Source organism: Magallana gigas, chromosome 2, assembly GCF_963853765.1.
Source record: "Magallana gigas chromosome 2, xbMagGiga1.1, whole genome shotgun sequence".
In the NCBI taxonomy this organism is placed as follows: Eukaryota; Metazoa; Mollusca; class Bivalvia; order Ostreida; family Ostreidae; genus Magallana; species Magallana gigas.
The window spans coordinates 15,408,400-15,434,020 of record NC_088854.1 but is presented as its reverse complement, the minus strand read 5'-3'; the positions used below and the strand labels follow the sequence as shown (position 1 = coordinate 15,434,020).

General features: G+C 32.2%; 1 protein-coding gene across 1 annotated transcript in view; it reads right to left on the bottom strand.

The window, feature by feature from the left end:
- Nucleotides 1-3,741: 3,741 nt before the first annotated feature.
- Nucleotides 3,742-25,621, bottom strand: part of LOC117680588 (uncharacterized) — a 35,760-nt gene continuing 13,880 nt past the window's right edge. Inside the window, exons 13-14 of the mRNA XM_066075219.1 lie at nucleotides 23,668-23,861; nucleotides 3,742-5,556 (exon numbers count right to left, since the gene is read on the bottom strand). Of these exons, the coding sequence (XP_065931291.1) occupies nucleotides 5,425-5,556; nucleotides 23,668-23,861 (326 nt within the window). The 3' untranslated portion in view covers nucleotides 3,742-5,424. The remainder of the gene's footprint in view (nucleotides 5,557-23,667; nucleotides 23,862-25,621) is intronic.

Here is a 25,621-nt window from a genome sequence, read left to right as displayed (position 1 = left end):
ATCCCTGACATTTTGCTGAATCTTCTGTACAAGAACCAAACATTTTATAGCGATGTCATTGAATATAAATATGCTGTACTTAGTATGTGTGAAAATAAACAATAATTAGTGTGTGGTAAATGATTGTGTAAGAATGTGATGTTAATTATACAGATATATATGCAAGACAGATCAATATATGGCTATTAACCACAGGCATGCACTTCTTCGACATCAACAAACTGTTAGGATAAATTTATGAAATGTGGATCTTTATTTATGAAGCATAGATTTTGATGTTGATTTGCATTATTCAGTGAAATAATTAATATAAATTATTTCTCATTTTGATTGTCCATGAAAGCTGACTACAAAGTTTTGTGTACCATCAGTGTCCGAAGTGGGATTTTTTAATGAGCATACTTGTTCAGAATTATCTGGGCATTATTAAAGTTGTATCATCACTGCCATCCAACTTTCATTATGGCATGCTCCTTTAAACTCGCTGAGTATTTGATTTGTAATTAAAACTATTTAAAAAAAAAACAACTTCTGTGATATTTTTGTCAATTTAATGGAGATGTTAAAATATGCTTGCAGAAATATCTAGACGAAGATCATCACATTTATGGAGAGTACCTAAAAAAAAATATGAATTTAGGTGGGTAAAGTGCCCCAATTTATTGTTGATTCTGTGAAAAGACCTACTCTGTTGAATGAGCTGTTGAGACATGAGATAGGTAGATGAATTCTATATACTGATAGCAAACTTTTTTTTCAAACATAATAAGCTAAAAGCTGATTGAATTTCTATATGAATATTGACCTGATCAGATAAATAAGGATTGAAAGACGTTCATCTTATGATTTACATTAACTGACTGTATGTCTTCGAAGATGATCAATAATGAATTGATGAACCAAGTACGTACCTATATAACTCACCGAGACGCAGTCGAGGTGGGGTTGCGGGAGGACTTGTGCTATACCACTTCCGTTGGCATTGGACATGGTTATAGTTATTACTTACCGGTATCTTATCTTTACCAAAAATTGGTGTATCTGAGCATATCTATGTACTCAACAGATTTGGATGCTGAATCTGATTCATGGTGTCGCATGCTTGAAAAGGTTAAGGTTCTTGGATCTGGTGCCCTTTGATGGCCATATATGTTATAATTGGTTCTATTGTTAACAAACTTGCATAATGATCTTAAGATACTTATGGTCTTGACAGGCTTGGAAGCTAGATCTGAGCCATAAGTTTCAGATGCGAGCGGAGGTTAAGGTTTTTGGAGCAGGTTAAAATTTTTGAGCAGGTGCTCTTTGATTGTCATATTAAAAATTGGTGCAACGCACAATTAAAATGCAAAAGAAAAAATTTTTAAATTTCTTCTGTTAAACAAGTCGAGTTTTCTTGGAAAGATATTAATCATGCCTCATTTCTAAATTGCACTCTTAACCTTGTTGAGAAAAAAAGTCTTGTTTGATTTTATGGATGAGTTTTGTGCATGTCCCTGAAAAGGACAAGGGCGTCAAGGCCTGACAAATCCCTCGTACCCAGGATTTTAAAATGGTATATGAACATATAAACAATCTTTATATTTGAAACTGTGCATCAGTACATGTACATGTATTATATAGAACTACATTCTCTGACAAATACATGATATACAATAATACATGCACTTGCTACTTATCTCCTTTGTTTTAATTGATGCTTTCTAACCATTACAGCATGATTTCAAATCAATGCTAGCGCTATTTTTATCCGACATTATGTGTGCAGATTATGAAAATTACGTAATTGTTGTCATTATATAGATTGTATTAGATCATTTTTTCATGATAATCCAATAAAAAAGAAAACTTGTATTACTTAAAAAGCAATTGAATTCAAAATAAAATGCCGTCTACACGATTTGAACACCCTCTCCATGGAGAAGGATGGACTACGAGCCTTCGCTTATCACAGTGAGCTACGTTGACACAATAGAGTACGCATAAATATATTTAAAACTCCTTGACAATTTTTAATAAAGTAAAATGTTTTTTGTGAAAATCACAAAGACCCATTATGGGTCTGGACTCCATTTTACTAAATCAATAATAAAAATAAATATAAACTTATTCTTTAAATAAAAGTACTTTTCGGATGGAGTCAGGGCCCATTCATACCTACTTTTGCAATTAAGAACAGCGAATGGTTCAAGATTAAGGCAAAAAGCAATGTGCAGCTTAATTTGGAAACCTATACTCATACTGGCGTGTTAATAGAATGAAATCACAGTATTGACTTCCATCATGAAATTTATTGATAATGGAAACAATGCATACAAGTCAAAAATTAATATTCAATTTGAATTGAAGTTCTTTCGTCTTCATTGCTCCGAGTGGGGGATATACAACGCCTTCTACGCCCCTGTTCTTTGTTGATAAACTCTCAGTCTGGTCATGCGGCACATTTTTTAGTTCTTCTTCTCTCGCGTTTTACATAAATGGATTCAGAGTACCAATCGGTGTTTGGACGAAGAAGCACATATATTTTGTCAGCATAAGTGCATGTTTTTCCACAATGTTTTGAATCATGATATTGTAATGGTCCGTTATTTGAGCAATAGATATATTTAAGTGATATCCTTTGATAACTCGCCTAGATCAACATTTCTTCTCAGTGTGCTTTGGTTTACTAAAGGATAACATTGCTTGAATGGAATGATGATCACAAAACGAGTAGCCATGTGTATCAAATATGTTTGGATCATGCACAGATTCTTTAATTTTAAGCTAACTTGATTCAAATCTTTTTATCAGGTTTTTTACGTTTACAACTGATTTTTAACGGCAAAAATATTTCACCTTTCCTCCCCCGTTGTTCATTTCGATTACATTTTCCACATTCATGCGTAGATTTACACTCAGTTAATCGTTTATAAACATGCATAAGAACATTTTACATGCCTCCTTACATAAATCAAGCAGAATAATTATATTTTTTAAATTAATAACCTTGTGCATTCATCACAATGTTGTTATTAATGCAGACTATCACAAAAACAGTGCTAAAAACGGCATTTTTACGTTTGATAATAAGTTTATTTGGTACTTATGGTGGCATATCTCTGTCCCTTGTGTGCAAGTTATTTTTCTATTAATTATGTCGACATGCAAGATAAATATGTTGACATGCAATATATTTATGTCAAAATGCAACATAACTATGTTGACATGCAAGAAAACTGCAATCAAATAAGAGTTATAAAAAATCTCAAATATTGCCAACATGTGACATCTAAGATTTTAGATACACTACCTATTGATGTCAGCATGCAACTTATTTATGTTAACAGGCAACTTCTTTATGTCGACATGCAACTAAGTTAAGTTAACATGCAAGATAAATTATATGTTGACATGCAACATATTTATGTCGACATGCAACTTAGTTATGTTGACATACAACTTATAAGTTGCATGTCAACATATTTATCTCGCATGTAAACATAACTAAGTTGCATGTCAACATATTCATCTCGTACGTCAACATAAGAAAGTTGCATGTTGACATAAATAAGTTGCATGTCGACGTAAATAAGTTGCATGTTGACATAAATAAGCTGCATATCAGCATATTTATCTTGCATGTTAACAAAAATAAGTTGCATGTCGACATAAAAAGGTAGCATCTAGCATCTTGGATGTCACAGGTGGGCGATATTTGAGATTTTGTATAATTCTTATCCGATTGCAATTTTCTTGCATGTCAACATATTTATCTTGCATGTCGACAAAAGAAAAGTAACTTGCACACAAGGGGCAGATATGACACCATAGGTATTAGTATTTTATTAAGTTCAATAAATAGATTTACTTCATGGATACACTTTATACGATAACAATGAGAACTGACCAGTCAAAATACTTTAATTTTTAAATGTCATGCGAGAAGAAATGCTAATAAAAATGCTTAATGTTTTAATCATAGTTTTTATTTCTGCTATTTCTTCTATATTTCTATTTAGTTTTCTTTTTAACATAACCACAAAAACGAACAATAAAGGCTATAGATAGACAAATGTATGTCCATCCCCCTTAAAAGACAATCTTTTAAAATATAATACGAACTGTTAATTGTGTGTCATGGTTTTCCAGGTACGAAAAGTAAACAATATACATGTATCAGATACAATAACTGAAAAAATTCTTCGAAAAATATATTACAGATATTACTAGAATATACAAAGACCACCAAAGCAGTACATGTTAAAACGCCACAGTTTTGTGATATGTACGAGAGAGTTTTGGTAGAAGCCTTCTTTTCAACCCTTACTACATACTAAGATTGTTCGAGCCTTAAATCTAACCAGATCCCGTTGAATTTAAAGTTTAGGTAAGGTGCTGTTTGCTGATCTTATTTTGTCCGATATATTTATGCCCAATGGCAAAGAAGAACGTGTTGATATATTGATGTCCAGTAGTAAAGAGGAGCATGTTGATGTACTTAAGGTTCTAAAGAGAAGCATGTTGATATATTGATGCCCAATAGTAAAGAAAAACATGTTAGAACCAATTTAACAACAGCTTGGACTTTGGGTAGTTGTGTTAAACAGTAGTATGACGTAGGCCTGACTATTTCTTTGCTGGCCACTCAGCCATGGCTCTTTGAAATCAACAAGATTTGTCTGGCTTTTGAGCTAAGACTACGCAATTTGTACATATTTCGCTTGAAACCGCGTCATTTTTAACTTTTTTTGACTCAAGAAATAGATATCTACGCCCTAATGAAAGTCCAGGTCTTGTTAAAATTGTTCTAATGTATTGATGCCCAGTAGTTAAGAAAAGCATGCTGTTTTATTGATGCCCAGTAGTAAAGAAAAGCATATTAATGTATTGATGCCTCATACTATAGAAGAGCATATTGATATAAATTGATGCTGAGTAGCAAAGAAGAGCATGTTGATATTAATTGATGCTGAGTAGCAAAGAAGAGCATGTTGATATTAATTGATGCTGAGTAGCAAACAAGAGCATGTTGATATAAATTGATGCTGAGTAGCAAAGAAGAGCATGTTTATATAAATTGATGCCCACTAGTAAAGAGGAGCATGTTCAATGAATAATTCTCTATATGCTATATTGATCATCTTATGTATGCGCCAAATGGTAGAGATGAGGATAAAAATTAATAATTAATAAATATATCACAATCGCAGCCCCACTCTAATATCAGAATTCCTGACCCTGGGATTATTCAAAGTTTGTCCCTTTGGGTGAAGTTATTAACTAATTATATGTACTTGTACTTTTTTAAACCACGATTAAGGCCGTAACTTCTCGAATACTTTGAGTTCCATAACGTTCCAAATATGTTACTGAGATCAGTAGGTACGATTCATATACATAATATATAAACTAAGATATATCATATATAAAACTAGAATGAAACTAATGCAAATTCATTACCAGTAGTGCAATAATTAAAAATATTATGCCCCCCAGCAATGCCCAACGTTTTAAATATAAATCTTCGTACTCTATCTTCTTTAATGTAACTGCCTTGAAACATGGACTACACATCTACAATAATAAAAAAAAAACTAGACTCTTGTTGCTATAGCAACAAAAACGTCTTCCGTTCCTCATGTATAAATCTGTACAAAAGATCCATTTCTCTTGTAAACAGAAAATGGATATAATTTATACCGTTAAGGAATTCCCAAGAAATAAACAAAACAAAAAGACAAAACATCATTTTTTTAGTACTTTCTGTGACGACCGGAAGTTACGCCGGATCATACAAAACATAGTAAACATATCTTCATACATTGCCTTGTCTTTCCTCAAAGTTTGGATGTTCAAGTTTTTGTTAGTTATAATATCTCGTTGAGAAAAGGTTTTTATCTCGGGCCCGGAAACGAACGAACGGAAGTGATTAAGAAATTGTAAATACGTATTTTAGTACATTTACCTATGATATGTTTTTGTTCATCACATTGAGTAAAATGTTAAAAAAATTCTAATGTTAAAAAAAACAAACTTTTATTGCTTAAACACTTCGAGTGAAAACCGGAAGTGACGTACGACCAAATGGAACCCGTTTAACACATGTTCATTCAAATGTCCATTATCCATTCAAGTTTTGTGTATTGATCTCTCACAGTTTCTGAGATCTTGGGTGTAGTTTTTTTTTTTAAAAAGAAGGCTACCTGAGATATTTAAGATGTCTCACCGGAAGTAGATCTTTTTTGGGTTTTTTTTTTACCATGTGTGGATGACCTCTTGTATTTTTTATAACTAAAATGTTACTTCCATGCTAAATAACCAAAATATTTTTAAAAATATCAAAATTGGGTGTACTTCCTGTGAAGACCGGAAGTCACGCCGGATGAAATAAAATAGTGTTAACACGTGTCCATACATAGGTCTATAATCCTACAAAGTTTGGTTGTTGAAGTCGTTACCGTTTTTGAGATCTCGTCGATATAAGGTTTTTTGTCTCGGGACAGGAAACGGACAAACGGAAGTGCTTAATGAAATTTAAATTTTTTATATCTTGTTACTTTCCTATTTTACATTATTATTCATCGAAGTAGCTAAAACTATCAAATTAAAACAGTTTAACGGATAAACAGTTTGATTTGTTTGAACTCTTCCGCTGTGGACCGGAAGTGACGGAAGACAAAATGAAACTGTTTAAACACATCTTCAATCTAATGTCTATGTTTAGTAAAAGTTTCGTGTCTTGATCACGTACAGTACCTGAGAACTTGCGGGTACAAAATATGTTTTAAAAAAGCTTCCTGAGATAATCGAGATATCTCACCGGAAGTAGAATTTTTTTGTTTATTCAACATTGTATAGATGACATATGTAAGAATCTATACTAATATCTTATTTCTATGGAAAATAAATTAAATACGTAAAAACTAAAAAATTTGAAGAGCTTCCGGTGACGACCGGAGGTTACGCCGAACAAAACAAAAATGTTTAAACACATCTACAACTATAGGTCTATCATCCCTCAAAGTTTGGATGTTCAAATCTTTATCGTTTCTGAGATCTCGATGTGACAAGCTTTTTGTCGCGGGACAGGAAACGGACGACAGGAAATAAATTTAAAAAAAATGAAAAAATCGCCTAGAGATATGATCATTTTCTATCAATCCTGAAAATTTCAAGTAAATCTATCCAGCCATCTCTGAGATATCTTGTGGACAAAAACTGGGAAAAAAATAATAATAATAACTAGACTCTTGTTGCTATAGCAACAAAAAGGTCTTCCGTTCCTCATGTATTAATCTGTACAAAAAGTCCATTTCTCTTGTAAACAGAAAGTGGATATAACATATACTGTAAAAGAATTCCAAAGGAAAAAAACAACAAAAAGACAAAATGTCAATTTTTGAGTACTTTCTGTGACGACCGGAAGTTACGCCGGATCATACAGAACATAGTAAACATATCTTCATACATTGTTTTGTCTTTCCTCGAAGTTTTGATGTTCAAGTTTTAATTTAAGTTATAATATCTCTTTGAGAAAAGGTTCTTAGTCTTGGTACCGGAAACGAACAAACGGAAGTGATTTTAGAAATTAAAAGTAGATATTTTAGTACATTTACCTACGGAACGTTTCTGTTCATCAAATTAAGTAAAATATTAAAACAAATCTAACGTTAGAAAAAAAAACTTCTATTCCTTGAACGCTTCAAGTGAGAACCGGAAATGACGTACGACCAAATGAAACCCGTTAAACACATGTTCAATCAAATGTTAATTATACATATAAATTTTGTTTCTTGATCTCTCACAGTTTCTGAGATCTTGTGGGTACTTTGTTTCTTTAAAAAGAAGGCTACCTGAGATATTTGAGATGTCTCACCGGAAGTAGAACTTTTTGTTATTTATTTATAATGTGTATATGAACTTTTGTATTTCTATAGCTTAAATGTTACTTCCATGCTAATTAACCAAATATTTAAAAAAGATCAAAATTGGGTGTACTTTCTGTGACGACCGGAAGTTACGCCGGATAAAACAAACTAATGTGAACCCATGTCCATACATAGATCTATCATCCCACAATGTTTGGTTGTTCAAATTGTTACCGTTTTTAAGATCTCGTCGAAATAAGGTTTTTTGTCTCGGGACAGGAAACGGACAAACGGAAGTGCACAGTGTAAATTGTATTAAATATTTCTTGTATACTTGCCTTTTGTACATAATTGTTAATCAAAAAAACTTAAAATATCAAAAGAAAACCGTTTAACTTATAAACAGCTTGGTTTTTTTTAACTCTTCCTGTGTGAACCGGAAGTGACGGAAGACAAAATAAAACCGGTTAAACATATCTTCAATCAAATGTCTATCATTCATGAAAGTTTCATGATTTGATCATTTATAGTTTCTGAGATCTCGCGGGTACAAAATGTGTTTTAAAAAAGCTACCTGAGATAATTGAGATATCTCACCGGAAGTAGAATTTTTTTGTTGATACAACATCGCATAGATAACTTATGGATAGAATTATAGTTCTATGTTTATTCTATGGAAAAAAAATTCAATGCGTAAAAATAATTATTTTTGAAGTGCTTCCGGTGACGACCGGAAGTTACGACGAACAAAACAAAATAGTTTAAACACATCTACAACTATAGGTCTATCATCCCACAAAGTTTGGGTGTTCAAAACTTTACCTTTTTTGAGATCTCGTGGTGACAAGCTTTTTCAACGCGGGACAGGAAACGGACGACCGGAAATAAATTTTGAAAAAATGAAAAAAACGCCTAGAGATATTACCATTCTCTTTCATTCCAGAAAATTTCAAAAAAATCTATTTAGCCATCTCCGAGAAATCTTGTGGACAAAAAAAGGAAAAAAAAAAATAATAATAACTAGACACGATCTCGTTGCGAGCAACGAGGAGGTCTTCCGTACGATTATTATAAGGAAATGTGACGTCATTGACTTTGATTTTCGACAACAAATCATGATATGAAAAAATGAGTGGAATACTTATGTTTTTTTGTATCTCTTTTTATAAGTTCTCTGACATTTCTTTTTTAAATACTTGCACTCTTCCAATTAAGATAGAAAAGATGAGAAAATCATTATGTTGTTAGAATATATTAACGTATTATACCTAATCTAGCTTTAATAACCTTTAACAAAATGGCTCTGAGTAAAAGGATATAGGTAAACGACTTTAGAGCCCTTTGGTTCCCTAATTTAAGGGACCAGCCCCTTTTTCTTGATATCATATGAAAGGTCATCTAATTCTAAACACATTTTGTTCAACAAGTGTTTAGAAATTCATTATCGTTCTGGAGATATATGAGAAAGAAGGTTTTAGGGGCCGATCCCTTATCCCCTTATAGGGGCCGTTTGACGAAATTTTGAAGGTTGCATTTCGTTAAGAACATTATTTTGAACAACTTTTCTTCTATACTGCATCTCAAAATATTTTTCCTTTCTGAGATATGTGTGATCAAATTTTCGGACGTTTGGCCCCTAAAACCCCCTAATTACATAACACATGATAAAATCCTTACATTACTTAGATACATAACTGTAAGATAAACATATTTGCTTCTATAACATTTCACAAAATATCCCTGAGTAAAAGGATATATGTAAAAGACATTAGAGCCCTTTGGTTTCCCTTATTTAAGGGGCCAGCCCCTTTTTCTTGATATCATATGAAAGGTCATCTAATTCTAAACACATTTTGTTCAACAAGTGTTTAGAAATTCGTTATCGTTCTGGAGATATATGAGCAAGAAGGTTTTAGGGGCCGACACTCATCCCCTTATAGGAGCTGTTTGACAAAATTTTGAAGGTTGCATTTCGTTAAGAACATTATTTTGAACAACTTTTCTTCTATACTGCATTTCAAAATATTTTTCCTTTCTGAGATATGCGTGATCAAATTTTCGGACTTTTGGCCCCTTAAAACCCCTAATTACATAACACATGATAAAATCTTTACATTGCTTAGATACATAACTGTAAGATAAACATATTTGCTTCTATAACATTTAACAAAATATCCCTGAGTAAAAGGATATATGTAGAAGACTTTAGAGCCCTTTGGTTCCCTTATTTAAGGGACCAGCCCCTTTTTCTTGATATCATATGAAAGGTCATCTAATTCTAAACACATTTTGTTCAACAAGTGTTTAGAAATTCGTTATCGTTCTGGAGATATATGAGCAAGAAGGTTTTAGGGGCCGACACTCATCCCCTTATAGGAGCTGTTTGACAAAATTTTGAAGGTTGCATTTCGTTAAGGACATCATTTTGAACAACTTTTCTTCTGTACTGCATTACAGAATAGTTTTCCTTTCTGAGATATGGGTGATCGAAATTTTGGACTTTTGGCCCCTAAAAACCCTTAATTACGTAACACATGATTAAATCATTACATTGCTTGAATACATAACTGTTAAATAAACATATTTGCTTCTATAATCTATAACAAAATATCCCTTGCTGAAGAGCTATGGGTAAAAGACTTTAGAGCCTTCTAGGTCCCTAATTTGAGGGGCCAGCCCCTTTTTCTTGATATCAGCAGAAAGGTCTTGTAAAATTTAACTTTTTTTACATTACATGTTTTAACAAAATATTTTCCAGAAAAGAGATAAAGAGAGAAAAGCACAAAAATTCACGACGCTTTTTTAATGTCAATTTTCGAGCCATAGCGAGCTTTGGCGCCAGTAGTGCTAAACATACAAAACAACAATCATGCAAAACTTCAATCTTTCCTTTACCTACCGTAAAAATTTGAGCTTAATATCTCTTATAGTTTAGGAGAACAACAGAAGACAAAATACCCATATAAAAATTAGAAAAATCTCAATATCTCCAAAACGGATGTGACGTCATCAATACAAAAAATTTCCAATCAAGTTCAGACCACTATCTATCACATCCTAAAATTTGATTGAGATCGGCCGAGCCGTTTCTGAGAAATCGCGTGCACAAAAAAAGGGGAAAAAATAATAATAATAAGAATAGGGAAAAAGAAACCGAAGAATAACAAGAAGGTCTTCCGTTGGAAACGGAAGACCTTAATAAAAAACCTTACAATCACTATAAGGTCTTCCGTTGGAAACGGAAGACCTTAATAATAACTAGACACGATCTCGTTGCGAGCAACGAGGAGGTCTTCCGTCCGATTTTAGAATTTGAGATATATATGTTCGATCTTGATTTTGCTATTTAACAGCTAAACATTATTTAGAATAGAAAAACAGGGTCTACATTCTAAGGGCCAGATACTATTTTGTTTCAGGGATAAGAGCTTTGTTCATCAAATGTTTTGAAATTCGTCACCGTTCAACAGATATCTGACAAAAAAATGTTTTAGGGGCAAATCCCTTATCTCCTTATTGGAGCCGCTGAACCAAATTTTGAATGTTGCATTTTGTAAAGTACATCATTTTGAGCATCTTTTCTATATACTATATATATGTATATACTATACATCCTTCTATATACTGCTTTTAAAAATTTTACTTTTTGAGATATAGCTGGTTATAGTTTATGGACTCTTGACCCTAAAATATCACTATTACATAACATATGAATAAATCATTACATTCCTTGGATACAGAACTGTAAAACAAACATATTTGCTTTTATAGCCTTTCATTGAATTTCCCTCAGTAAAGAGCTACAGATGAAAGATTGTAGAGCCCTTAAGTTCCCTAATTTGAGGGGCCAGCCCCCTTTTTGATATCAAATAAAAGGTCATTTAAATCTGAACACATTTTGTTCAACAACCGTTTAGAAATTCGTTACCTTTTTTGAGATAAATGGGAAAGAACATTTTAGGGGCTGATCCCTTAACTTCTTATAGGGACCGTTTAACGAAATTTTGAAAATTGTATATGATTTTATACATCATATATTGAGCATCTTTTCTTCTATACTGCATTTCAAAATATTTTTCCCTTCTGAGATATATGTGATCAAAATTCTGGACTTTTGGCCCCTAAAAACCCCTAATTACGTAACACATGATAAAATCATTACATTGCTTGGATACATAACTGTGAGATAAACATATTTGTTTCTATAACCGTTCACAAAATATCCCTCAGTAAAGGGCTACAAATAAATTCTTTAATAGAGCCCTTTGGACCCCTAATTTTAGGGGCCAGCCCCTTTTTCTTGATATCAAATTAAAGAACATTTAAATCTGAACACATTTTGTTCAACAACTGTTTAGAAATTCGTTACCGTTTTTGAGATATATGGGAAAGAACATTTTAGGGGCCGATCCCTAAACTCTTTATAGGGGCCGTTTAACAAAATTTTGAAAAATGCATATGATTTAATACATCATTCTGAGCATCTTTTCTTCTATACTGCATTTCAAAATATTTTTCCCTTCTGAGATATATGTGATCAAAATTCTGGACTTTTGGCCCCTAAAAACCCCTAATAGCGTAACACATAATAAAATCATTACATTGCTTGGATACATAACTGTAAAATAAACATATTTGCTTCTATAACTGTTCACAAAATATCCCTCAGTAAAAGGCTACAGATGAAAGACTTTAGAGCCCTTTGGACCGCTAATTTTAGGGGCCAGCCCCTTTTTCTCGATATCAAATGAAAGGTCTTGTAAATATAAACTTTTTTTGCATTACATGTGTTAACAAAATATTTTTCAGAAAAGAGATAAACCAAGAAAACCATGAAAAATTACGACGTTTTTTTAGTCTCAATTTTCGGGACCAGGCGAGCTTTAACGCCTTTTGAGCATGACAAAATTGAATGCCAAATTGCACATCTACAATCTCTTGTCTACAATCCCTGAAAGTTTGAACTCAATATCTTTTACCGTTTAGGAGGAGATCCCTGGACAAGCCGACCCTCTGAAAATCACTAAAACGTCATTTTCTCAAGAACGGAAATGACGTCATCAAAATAAAAAAATGTATATTAAGTTCGGACTAATATCAATTAGATCTGAAAGTTTCACGAAAATCGGTTCAGCCATTTCCGAGAAATCGCCTGCACAAATTTTGTAAGAAAAAAAAAATAATAATAATAGGGAAAAAGAAACCGAACGAAAACAATAAGGTCTTCCGTTGGAAAACGGAAGACCTTAATAACTAGACTCTTGTTGCTATAGCAACAAAAAGGTCTTCCGTTCCTCATGTATTAATCTGCACAAAAAATCCAGTTATCTTGTAAACAGAAAATGGATACATGTACATTTTGTCTTTCCTCAAAGTTTGGATGTTCAAGTTTTCGTTAGTTATAATATCTCGTTGAAAAAAGGTTTTTATCTAGGGACCGGAAACGAACAAACGGAAGTGATTAAGAAAACGGAAAGTAGATGTGTTAGTTCATTTACCTACGTACGTTACTGTTCATCACATTGAGTAAAATGTTTTTAAAAAAGTTAAAAGTTTTAAAAAAAGTTCTATTGCTTTTGAACATTTCAAGTATTAACCGGAAGTGACATAGGACCCAATGAAACCCGTTAAACACATGTTCAGTCAATGTCCATTATCTATATTAGTCTTGATCTATCACAGTTTCTTGTGGGTACTTTGTTTTTAAAAAAGAAGGCTATCTGAGATATTTGAGATGTCTCAACCGGAAGTAGATCTTTTTTTTACCATGTGTAGATGACTTTTTGTATCTCTATAGCTAAAATGTTACTTCAATGCTAAATAACCAAAATATTTTTAAAAATATCAAAATTGGGTGTACTTCCTGTGACGACCGGAAGTTACGCCGGATAAAACAAAATAGTGTTAACACATGTACATACATAGGTCTATCATCCCACAAAATTTGGTTGTTCAAGTCGTTACTGTTTTTGAGATCTCGTCGAAATCAGGTTTTTGGTCTCTGGACAGGAAACGGGCAAACGGAAGTGTTCAATGTAAATTGTATTCAATATTTCTTGTATACTTGCCTTTTGTACATTATTTTTCATTTATCTAACTAAAATATATCAAAGGAAAACAGTTAAACTGATAAACAGCTCGATTTTTTAAACTCTTCCGGTATGGACCGGAAGTGACGGAAGACAAAATGAAACCGATTAAACACATCTTCAATCAAATGTCTATCATCCATGAAAGTTTCGTGTCTTGATCGCTGATAGTTTCTGAGATCTCGCGGGTACAAAATGTGTTTCAAAAAAGCTACCTGAGATAATTGAGATATCTCACCGGAAGTAGAAATTTTTTGTTGATATTACATCGCAGAGATTACCTATGTATATATTTATTTTTATATATTTATTCTATTGACAAAAAATTTGATGCGTAATTTTTTTTATTTTTTAAGTGCTTCCGGTGACGACCGGAAGTTATGACGAACAAAACAAAAGTGTTTAAACACATCTACAGCTATAGGTCTATCATCCCACAAAGTTTGAATGTTTAAGTCTTTACCATTTTTTAGATCTCGAGGTGACAAGCTTTTTGTCGCGGGACAGGAAACGGACGACCGGAAGTGAATTTAGAACATTTTTAATTAAAATCCTCTAGATGTTTTTATTTTCTGTTATTCTTGAAAATTTTATAAAAATCCATCAAGACATCTCTGAGAAATTCACGAGAGAAAAAGGGGAAAAAAATAATAATAATAATAACTAGACTCTTGTTGCTATAGCAACAAAAAGGTCTTCCGTTCCTCATGTATTAATCTGCACAAAAAATCCAGTTATCTTGTAAACAGAAAATGGATACATGTACATTTTGTCTTTCCTCAAAGTTTGGATGTTCAAGTTTTCGTTAGTTATAATATCTCGTTGAAAAAAGGTTTTTATCTAGGGACCGGAAACGAACAAACGGAAGTGATTAAGAAAACGGAAAGTAGATGTGTTAGTTCATTTACCTACGTACGTTACTGTTCATCACATTGAGTAAAATGTTTTTAAAAAAGTTAAAAGTTTTAAAAAAAGTTCTATTGCTTTTGAACATTTCAAGTATTAACCGGAAGTGACATAGGACCCAATGAAACCCGTTAAACACATGTTCAATCAATGTCCATTATCTATATTAGTCTTGATCTATCACAATTTCTTGTGGGTACTTTGTTTTTAAAAAAGAAGGCTACCTGAGATATTTGAGATGTCTCACCGGAAGTAGATCTTTTTTTTACCATGTGTAGATGACTTTTTGTATCTCTATAGCTAAAATGTTACTTCAATGCTAAATAACCAAAATATTTTTAAAAATATCAAAATTGGGTGTACTTCCTGTGACGACCGGAAGTTACGCCGGATAAAACAAAATAGTGTTAACACATGTACATACATAGGTCTATCATCCCACAAAATTTGGTTGTTCAAGTCGTTACTGTTTTTGAGATCTCGTCGAAATCAGGTTTTTGGTCTCTGGACAGGAAACGGGCAAACGGAAGTGTTCAATGTAAATTGTATTCAATATTTCTTGTATACTTGCCTTTTGTACATTATTTTTCATTTATCTAACTAAAATATATCAAAGGAAAACAGTTAAACTGACAAACAGCTCGATTTTTTAAACTCTTCCGGTATGGACCGGAAGTGACGGAAGACAAAATGAAACCGGTTAAACACATCTTCAATCAAATGTCTATCATTCATGAAAGTTTCGTGTCTTGATCGCTGATAGTTTCTGAGATCTCGCGGGTACAAAATGTGTTTCAAAAAAGCTACCTGAGATAATTGAGATATCTCACCGGAAGTAGAAATTTTTTGTTGATATTACATCGCAGAGATTTCCTATGTATATATTTATTCTTATATATTTATTCTATTGACAAAAAATTTGATGCGTAAAAAAAATTATTTTTTAAGTGCTTCCGGTGACGACCGGAAGTTATGACGAACAAAACAAAAGTGTTTAAACACATCTACAGCTATAGGTCTATCATCCCACAAAGTTTGAATGTTTAAGTCTTTACCGTTTTTTAGATCTCGAGGTGACAAGCTTTTTGTCGCGGGACAGGAAACGGACGACTGGAAGTGAATTTAGAACATTTTTAATTAAAATCCTCTAGATGTTTTTATTTTCTGTCATTCCTGAAAATTTTATAAAAATCCATCAAGACATCTCTGAGAAATTCACGAGAGAAAAAGGGGAAAAAAATAATAATAATAACTAGACACGATCTCGTTGCGAGCAACGAGGAGGTCTTCCGTGCGATTTTTTGAAGGTTATATGACCTTGACTTTGATATTTGACCCTTTATCTCCTTATTGGGGCAACAAAAAAAAATTGATGGTTGAATTTTATTAGGAACATCATTCTCAGCATTTAATTCTATATTGATTTTCAAAATAATGTTTTTTGAAATATTTGTTCTGTTTGAGGTATGTTATCAAAGTTTGGTACTTCTGGCCCCTTAAAACCCATTAAAACCCCTTAATACGGAACACATGATAAAATAATTATAATATGTTGTTAAATAAATGTGAGATGAACATTTTTGCTTCCTAATCATATAACAAAACATTTTTCAGTAAAGTGCTATGGAAGAAAGACTTTAGAGCCCTTTTGGTCCCTAAATTGAAGGGCCAGCCCCTTTTTCTTGGCATCATACGAAAGTTCTTTTGATATTAAACATATTTTGTTCAACGAGTGTTTAGAAATTCTTTGCCGTTTTTGAGCTATCTGGGGTATGACGTTTTAGGGGCCGACCCCTAATCTCCTTATTGGGGCCAGATAACGAAAATTTTATGATTGAATATTGTTTAAAACATCATTCTAAACATCTTTTATTCTATATTGCTTTTCAAAATGTTTGTCCTTTTAGAGATATATTCGATCGAAGTTTTGGACTTTTGGCCCCTTAAAACCCCTAATTACGTAATGCATAATAAAAAATTTATAATGTATAGTTTAATTAGTAAAAGATGAACATGTTTGCTTCTTAAACATATGACAAAATATTTCTCAGTAAAGTGCTATGGAAGACAGACTTTAGAGCCCTTTTGGCCCCTAAATTGAAGGGCCAGCCCCTTTTTCTTGGCATCATACGAAAGTTCTTTTGATATTAAACATATTTTGTACAACAAGTGTTTAGAAATTCTTTGCCGTTTTTGAGCTATCTGGGATATGATATTTAAGGGGCCGACCCCTAATCTCCTTATTGGGGCCAGATAACGAAAATTTCATGATTGAATATTGTTTAAAACATCATTCTAAGCATCTTTTATTCTATATTGCTTTTTAAAATATTTGTCCTTTTGGAGATATATTCGATTGAAATTTTGGACTTTTGGCCCCTTAAAACCCCTTATTACGTAACGCATAATAAAAATTTTATAATGTATAGTTTTATCAGTGAAAAATGAACATTTTTTCTTCTTAAACATATTACAAAACATTTCTCAGTAAAGTGCTATAGAAGAAAGACTTTAGAACCCTTTTGGCCCCTAAATTGAAGGGCCAGCCCCTTTTTCTTGGCATCATACGAAAGTTCTTTTGATATTAAACATATTTTGTTCAACAAGTGTTTAGAAATTCTTTGCCGTTTAAGAGCTATCTGGGAAAAGTCATTTTAGGGGCCGACCCCTAATCTCCTTATTGGGGCCAGATAACGAAAATTTTATGATTGAATATTGTTTAAAACATCATTCTAAGCATATTTTATTCTATATTGCTTTTCAAAATATTTGTCCTTTTTGAGATATATTCGATCGAAGTTTTGGACTTTTGGCCCCTTAAAACCCCTAATTACGTAATGCATAATAAAAAATTTATAATGTATAGTTTAATTAGTAAAAGATGAACATTTTTGCTTCTTAAACATATTACAAAATATTTCTCAGTAAAGTGCTATGGGAGAAAGACTTTAGAGCCCTTTTGGCCCCTTATTTAAGGGACCAGCCCTTTTTTCTTGTTATCAAACGGAAGATCCTGTAAATATAAATTTTATTTGCTCTATATGTTATGGTAAAATATTTTCAGGAAAGGAGATAAAGAACGAAAACCATTAAAAATTACGTCGTTTTTTTAAACTCGATTTTCGGGTCCAGGCGAGCTTCGACGCCTTTGAAGCCAGACAACCACAAATGCCTTTAAACACATCTACAATCTTTTGTCTACAATCCCTGAAAATTTAAATTCAATACCTTTTTTCGTTTAGGAGGAGATAGCAGGACAAAAAGACCCTCTAAAAATCACTAAAACGTCAATATCTCCCGAACGGAAATGACGTCATTAAAATAAAAAATTATATATAAGGTTTTTATCAATATCTACAAGATCTGAAATTTTCACGAAAATCGGTCAAGTCGTTTTCAAAAAATCGCTTGTACAAAAAAGCGTAAGAAAAAAAAAAAATAATAAAAGGGAAAAAGAAACAAAGCAATAACAATAAGGTCTTCCGTTGGAAACGGAAGACCTTAACTAGACTCTTGTTGCTATAACAACAAAAAGGTCTTCCGTTCCTCATGTATTAATCTGTTAAGTCCATTTCTCTTGTAAACAGAAAATGGATATAAAATATACTGAAAAAGAATTCCAAAGAAATAAAAAAAACCAAAAAGACAAAATGTCAATTTTTGAGTACTTTTTGTGACGACCGGAAGTTACGCCGGATCATACAGTACATAGTAAACATATCTTCATACATTGTTTTGTCTTTCCTCGAGGTTTTGATGTTCAAGTTTTTGTAAGTTATAATATCTCTTTGAAAAAAGGTTTTTAGTCTCGGTACCGGAAACGAACAAACGGAAGTGATTTAAGAAATTAAAAGTAGATATTTTAGTACATTTACCTACGGTACGTTTCTGTTCATCAAATTAAGTAAAATATTAAAACAAATCTAAAGTTAAAAAAAAAACTTCTATTCCTTGAACGCTTCAATTGAGAACCGGAAATGACGTACGACCAAATGAAACCCGTTAAACACATGTTCAATCAAATGTTAATTATACATATAAATTTTGTTTCTTGATCTCTCACAGTTTCTGAGATCTTGTGGGTACTTTGTTTTTTTAAACAGAAGGCTACCTGAGATATTTGAGATGTCTCACCGGAAGTAGAACTTTTTGTTTTTTATTTATGATGTATATATGAACTTTTGTATTTCTATAGCTTAAATGTTACTTCCATGCTAATTAACCAAATATTTTTAAAAAATCAAAATTGGGTGTACTTCCTGTGACGACCGGAAGTTACGCCGAACAAAACAAACTAATGTGAACCCATGTACATACATAGATCTATCATCCCACAATGTTTGGTTGTTCAAATTGTTACCGTTTTTAAGATCTCGTCGAAATAAGGTTTTTTGTCTCGGGACAGGAAACGGACAGACGGAAGTGCGCATTGTAAATTGTATTAAATATTTCTTGTATGCTTGCCTTTTGTACATAATTGTTCATTAAAATAACTTAAAATATCAAAAGAAAACAGTTAAACTTATAAACAGCTTGATTTATTTTAACTCTTCCTGTGTGGACCGGAAGTGACGGAAGACAAGATGAAACTGGTTAAACATATCTTCAATCAAATGTCTATAATTCATAAAAGTTTCATGATTTGATCATTTATAGTTTCTGAGATCTCGCGGGTACAAAAAGTGTTTTAAAAAAGCTACCTGAGATAATTGAGATATCTCACCGGAAGTAGAATTTTTTTGTTGATATAACATTGCATAGATAACTTATGTATAGAATTATAGTTCTATGTTTATTCTATGGAAAAGAAATTCAATGCGTAAAAATAATTATTTTTGAAGTGCTTCCGGTGACGACCGGAAGTTACGACGAACAAAACAAAATAGTTTAAACACATCTACAACTATAGGTCTATCATCGTACAAAGTTTGGTTGTTCAAGTCTTTACCGTTTTTGAGATCTCGAGGTGACAAGCTTTTTCGTTGCGGGACAGGAAACGGACGACCGGAAATGATTTTTGAAAAAATGAAAAAAACGCCTAGAGATATTATCATTCTCTTTCATTCCAGAAAATTTCAAAAAAATCTATCCGGCCATCTCTGAGAAATCTTGTGGACAAAAAAAGGAAAAAAAAAAATAATAATAATAATAAACTAGACTCTTGTTGCAAAAGCAACAAAAAGGTCTTCCGTTTTGATATACATGAATCAATTTAACCGTAGACATTGCTTCTCTTACATAGAGAAAATAGTTGATATGATAAGTATTGGGAATATCCAGACGTTACTTCCATGTAAATTAACGAGATTGAAAAAGAAATCAATATTTGAAGTACTCTCTGTGACGACCGGAAGTTATGCCGAACTAAACAAAACAGGTTATACATTTGTACAATCATAAGTCAATCTTTCCTCAAAGTTTGGTTGTTAACGTTTCTGCCAAGTCTGAAATCTCTTTGAAACAATAGTTTTTGTCTGGAGACGGGAAAAAGACACACGGAAGTGATCAATAAAAAAGCTGGTATTTTTCGTACATTTGCTTAGCGTACATCACTGTTTATCAGGCTAGATGAAACACCCAAAAAATCTAGTTAAACTTGTTAAAAATATGATTTATTTGAATCCTTCCAGTGAAAACCGGAAGTGACATTGACAAAATAAAACCCTCTAAACATATCATCAATCAAATGTCTATCATTCATGAAAGCTTCGTGTCTCAATCACTTACAGTGACAAAAATCTTGTGGGCATCAAATTTGTAAAAAGGAAAGCTACATAGAGATATTTGAGATATCTCGGCGGAAGTAACAGTTATTTAAAAAATTTAACATTATAAAGATGACACATCTAAGATAGTAGACTAATATATCCATTCCATGTAAAAGAAATAAATAAAGAAAAAACAGAATTTTTGTAGTGCTTCTGCTGACGACCGGAAGTTACGCCGAACAAAATAAAATAGTGTAAAAACATGTACATACATAGGTCTATCATCCCACAAAGTTTGATTGTTGAAGTCAACACCGTTTTTGAGATCTCGTCAAATTAAGGTTTTTTGTCTCGGGACAGGAAACGGACAAACGGAAGTGCTCAATAAAAATTATGTTAAATATTTTTTGTATACTTGCCGTTTGTACATTATTGTTCATCGAGCTCACTACAAATACCAAAGGAAAACAGTTAAGCTGATAAAAAGTTCGATTTCTTTGAACTCTTCTTGTGTGGACCGGAAGTGACGGAAGACAAAATGAAACCGGTTAAACATATCTTCAATCAAATGTCTATCATCCATGAGCGTTTTGTGCTTTGATCACTTATACTGTCTGAGATCTCGTGTGTACAAAATGTGTTTTAAAAAAGGAACCTGAGATATTTGAGATATCTCACCGGAAGTAGAATTTTTTTGCTGATATAACATTGCATTGATAACGTTTGTATAGATTTATATACTTATTTATCTATTCTATGGCAAAAGAATATTTTCGTAAAAGTAGTTATTTTTGAAGTTCTTCCGGTGACGACCGGAAGTTACGCCGAACAAAACAGAATAGTGCAAACACATGTACATACATAGGTCTATCATCCCACAAAGTTTGGTTTTTCAAATCATTACCGTTTTTGAGATTTTATCGAAATTAGGTTTTTTGTCTCGGGACAGGAAACGGACAAACGGAAATGCTCAATGAAAATTAAATTTGTTATATCTTATTTACTTGCCTATATAACTTTACTATTTATCAAAGTAGCAAAAACTATCGAATGAAAACAGTTTAACGGATACACAGCTTGATTTGTTTGAACTCCTCCGGTGTGGACCGGAAGTGACGGTCGACAAAATGAAACTATTTAAACATATCTTCAATCAAATGTCTATAATCAGGGAAAGTTTCGTGTCTTGATCACTTACAGTTTCTGAGATCTTGCGGGTACAAAATATGTTTTAAAAAAGCTTCCTGAGATAATCGAGATATCTCACCGGAAGTAGAATTTTTTTGTTTGTTTAACATTGCATAGATGACCAATGTAAGGATTTATACTAATATCTTTATTCTACGGAAAATTAATTAAATACCTAAAAACAAAAATGTTTGAAGTGCTTCCGGTGACGACCGGAAGTTACGCCGAACAAAACAAAATAGTTTAAACACATCTACAACTATAGGTCTTGCATCCCTCAAAGATTGGATGTTCAAGTCTTTATCGTTTATGAGATCTCAATGTGACAAGCTTTTTGTCGCGGGACAGGAAACGGACGACAGGAAATAAATTTTCAAAAAATGAAAAAAATGCCTCGAGATATGATCATTCTCTATCAGTCCTGAAAATTTAAAGTAAATCTATCCAGCCATCTCTGAGAAATCTTGTGGACAAAAACTGGGAAAAAAATAATAATAAAAAACCTTACAATCACTATAAGGTCTTCCGTTGGAAACGGAAGACCTTAAAAAACCTTACAATCACTATAAGGTCTTCCGTTGGAAACGGAAGACCTTAAAAACATTACAATCACTAGAAGGTCTTCCGTTGTAACGGAAGACCTTAAAAAATCAAAATTGGGTGTACTTCCTGTGACGACCGGAAGTTACGCCGGATAAAACAAAATAGTGTTAACACATGTACATACATAGGTCTATCATCCCACAAAGTATGGATGTTCAAGTCGTTACAGTTTTTGAGATCTCGTCGAAATAAGGTTTATGGTTTCTGGACAGGAAACGGGCAAACGGAAGTGTTCAATCTGAATTGTATTCAATATTTCTTGTATACTTGCCATTTGTACTTTATTTTTCATTTATCTAACTAAAAAATATCAAAGGAAAACAGTTAAACTGATAAACAGCTCGATTTTTTTAACTCTTCCGGTATGGACCGGAAGTGACGGAAGACAAAATGAAACCAGTTAAACACATCTTCAATCAAATGTCTATCATCCATGAAAGTTTCGTGTCTTGATTGCTTATAGTTTTCGAGATCTCGCAGGTACAAATTGTGTTTTTAAAAAGCTACCTGAGATAATTGAGATATCTCACCGGAAGTAGAATTTTTTTGTTGATATAACATCGCATAGGTAACTTATGTATAGAATTATAGTTTTATGTTTATTCTATGGAAAAGAAATTTATTGCGTAGAAATAATAATTTTTGAAGTGCTTCCGGTGACGACCGGAAGTTATGACGAACAAAAAAAATAGTTTAAACACATCTACAGCTATAGGTCTATCATCCCACAAAGTTTGGGTGTTCAAAACTTTACCGTTTTTGAGATCTCGAGGTGACAAGCTTTTTCAACGCGGGACAGGAAACGCACGACCGGAAATGAATTTTGAAAAAATGAAAAAAACGCCTAGAGATATTATCATTGTCTTTCATTCTAGAAAATTTCAAAAATATCTATCCAGCCATCTCCGAGAAATCTTGTGGACAAAAAAAGGAAAAAAAAAAATAATAATAATAAAAAACCTTACAATCACTATAAGGTCTTCCGTTGGAAACGGAAGACCTTAAAAACCTTACAATCACTATAAGGTCTTCCGTTGGAAACGGAAGACCTTAATAATAAGAAAGAAAGAAAAAACCTAACAATCACTATAAGGTCTTCCGTTGGAAACGGAAGACCTTAATAAGAAAGAAAGAAAAAACCTAACAATCACTATAAGGTCTTCCGTTGGAAACGGAAGACCTTAAATAAAAAACATTACAATCACTAGAAGGTCTTCCGTTGTAACGGAAGACCTTAATAAAAATCGGGTGACGTTAATAAAATTGAAGTTATTTATTAAAACATTAAAAAATTTAGTAATAAGGTAATTGACTGATTTGTACCTTGGCCAAAAACTCCAATAAAATGATATCTATCTCCGGCGTTGGTCTTTGATTAGATTGGTAATTACTACACAGTAGAAGTTTGTCAGCTGCGATGTTAATCGATTTACAAATCTGTGTCTTCATTTCTTCCACTTCGTTCTTTGACAGCGTACATTTATCCATATTTGTTAGAACGGCAAACACTGGAATCTCTGAAAATGTATTAAGCATTTTACATACTAGTATACATTTAATGAACGGTATAAAGATAGTTACGTTAAAAATGGCTGATGGACCACATCTGACATTGTACGCTATGAGCTCTCTTATCAATTCTACCATTATACACAATATACATTGTTAAGGTGGATGTGCGGCCATTTCTTTGAACTGGCTTGTTTCTGCCCGAAACTGGCCAAAACTGTTGCCAAAAGATACAAAAGCAATATATATATAACTTCTGGGGGGGGGGGATCAAAATGGAGATGTTTTCATTATAATATCTTTGATTTATTTAACAACTTGACTTCCGCAATGTTATTTACCTATTGCTGCATTTTTTTTTTATAACTGCTCCGTGTTTAAAAAAGTCACGTGATCAACATCCTGTCTCCCGGCCCTTAAATGTCCTCACAACAACTAAAGACTACGGAAGCGTATTAGTGCCACTTTGTATTTTTTTTTCTTTAAAGTTGGAATTTCCAACTTTAATCTTGGAATTTCCAACTTTAAAGTTGGAAAAATCAACTTGAAAGTTGATTTATAGATAGATAGATAGATAGATAGATAGATATAGATAGATAGATATAGATAGATATATACTATGATTTTTTGTTCCGTGTGAATTAGGCTTTACTCATAAAAAGAATGGGGGAGCTCATTCGCTTTCAAGAAGAACTCAATATAATAATACAGCTCGAACTCACTGGAAATGACAGAACAATTATAATTTCAATTTTATTTTTTGAATTCCATGAAAACAATCACTATGTCATAATCAATATATATATATATATATATATATATATATATATATATATATATATATATATATATATATATATATATGTGTGTGTGTGTATAAAAGGTTGCTTGATTGTATCATATACATATAAAATAAATTTTAAAAAAATCTCAATAAATAAAAGAATTAAAAGGATTAAGCATTATGAAGCATAGTACTGAAAAACATTTAGGAAAGTGATTATATGTAAACAATAATCTATTCTGCAATTTTCAACAAAGAATGTGCATGATAATCTTGAACAATGAATACATATGTTGAATTGAATCCCAAGATTAAAGTTGGAAATTCCAACTTAAAAGTTTAAAATTCCAAGATTAAAGTTGTAATTTCCAACTTTAAAGTTGGAAAATTCAACTTTAAAGTTGGAAATTCCAACTTTAAAGTTGGAAATTCCAAGATTAAAGTTGGAAATTCTACCTTTTAAGTTGGAAATTCCAAGATTAAAGTTGGAAATTCAAACTTTAAAGTTGAAAAAAATCAACTTTAAAGTTTGAAATTCCAACTTTAATCTTGGAATTTCCAAGATTAGAGTTGGAATTTCCAACTTTAAAGTTGGAAAAATCAAATTTTTTTCCAACTTTAAAGTTGAAAATTCCAAGATTAAAGTTGGAAATTCCAAGATAAAAGTTGGAAGTTCCAACTTTTTAGTTGGAAAAATCAACTTTAAAGTTGGAAATTCCAAGATTAAAGTTGTAAATTCCAACTTTAAAGTTCGAATTAAAAAAGAATTATAATTATATATAGAGTGGCACTAATACGCTTCTGTAAAAGACATTTAAACGGTATATTATATTTTTTCACCAAATACACATAACTGTATTATTTTCATTATAACTACAAATAGTAAATTACAGAATTATGTTCTAAATGTAATGTAGAAAATTACTCTCTTTTATGTTTTTAAACTGACTTATCATATAAGATTAGACCATGACAGAAGGGAAT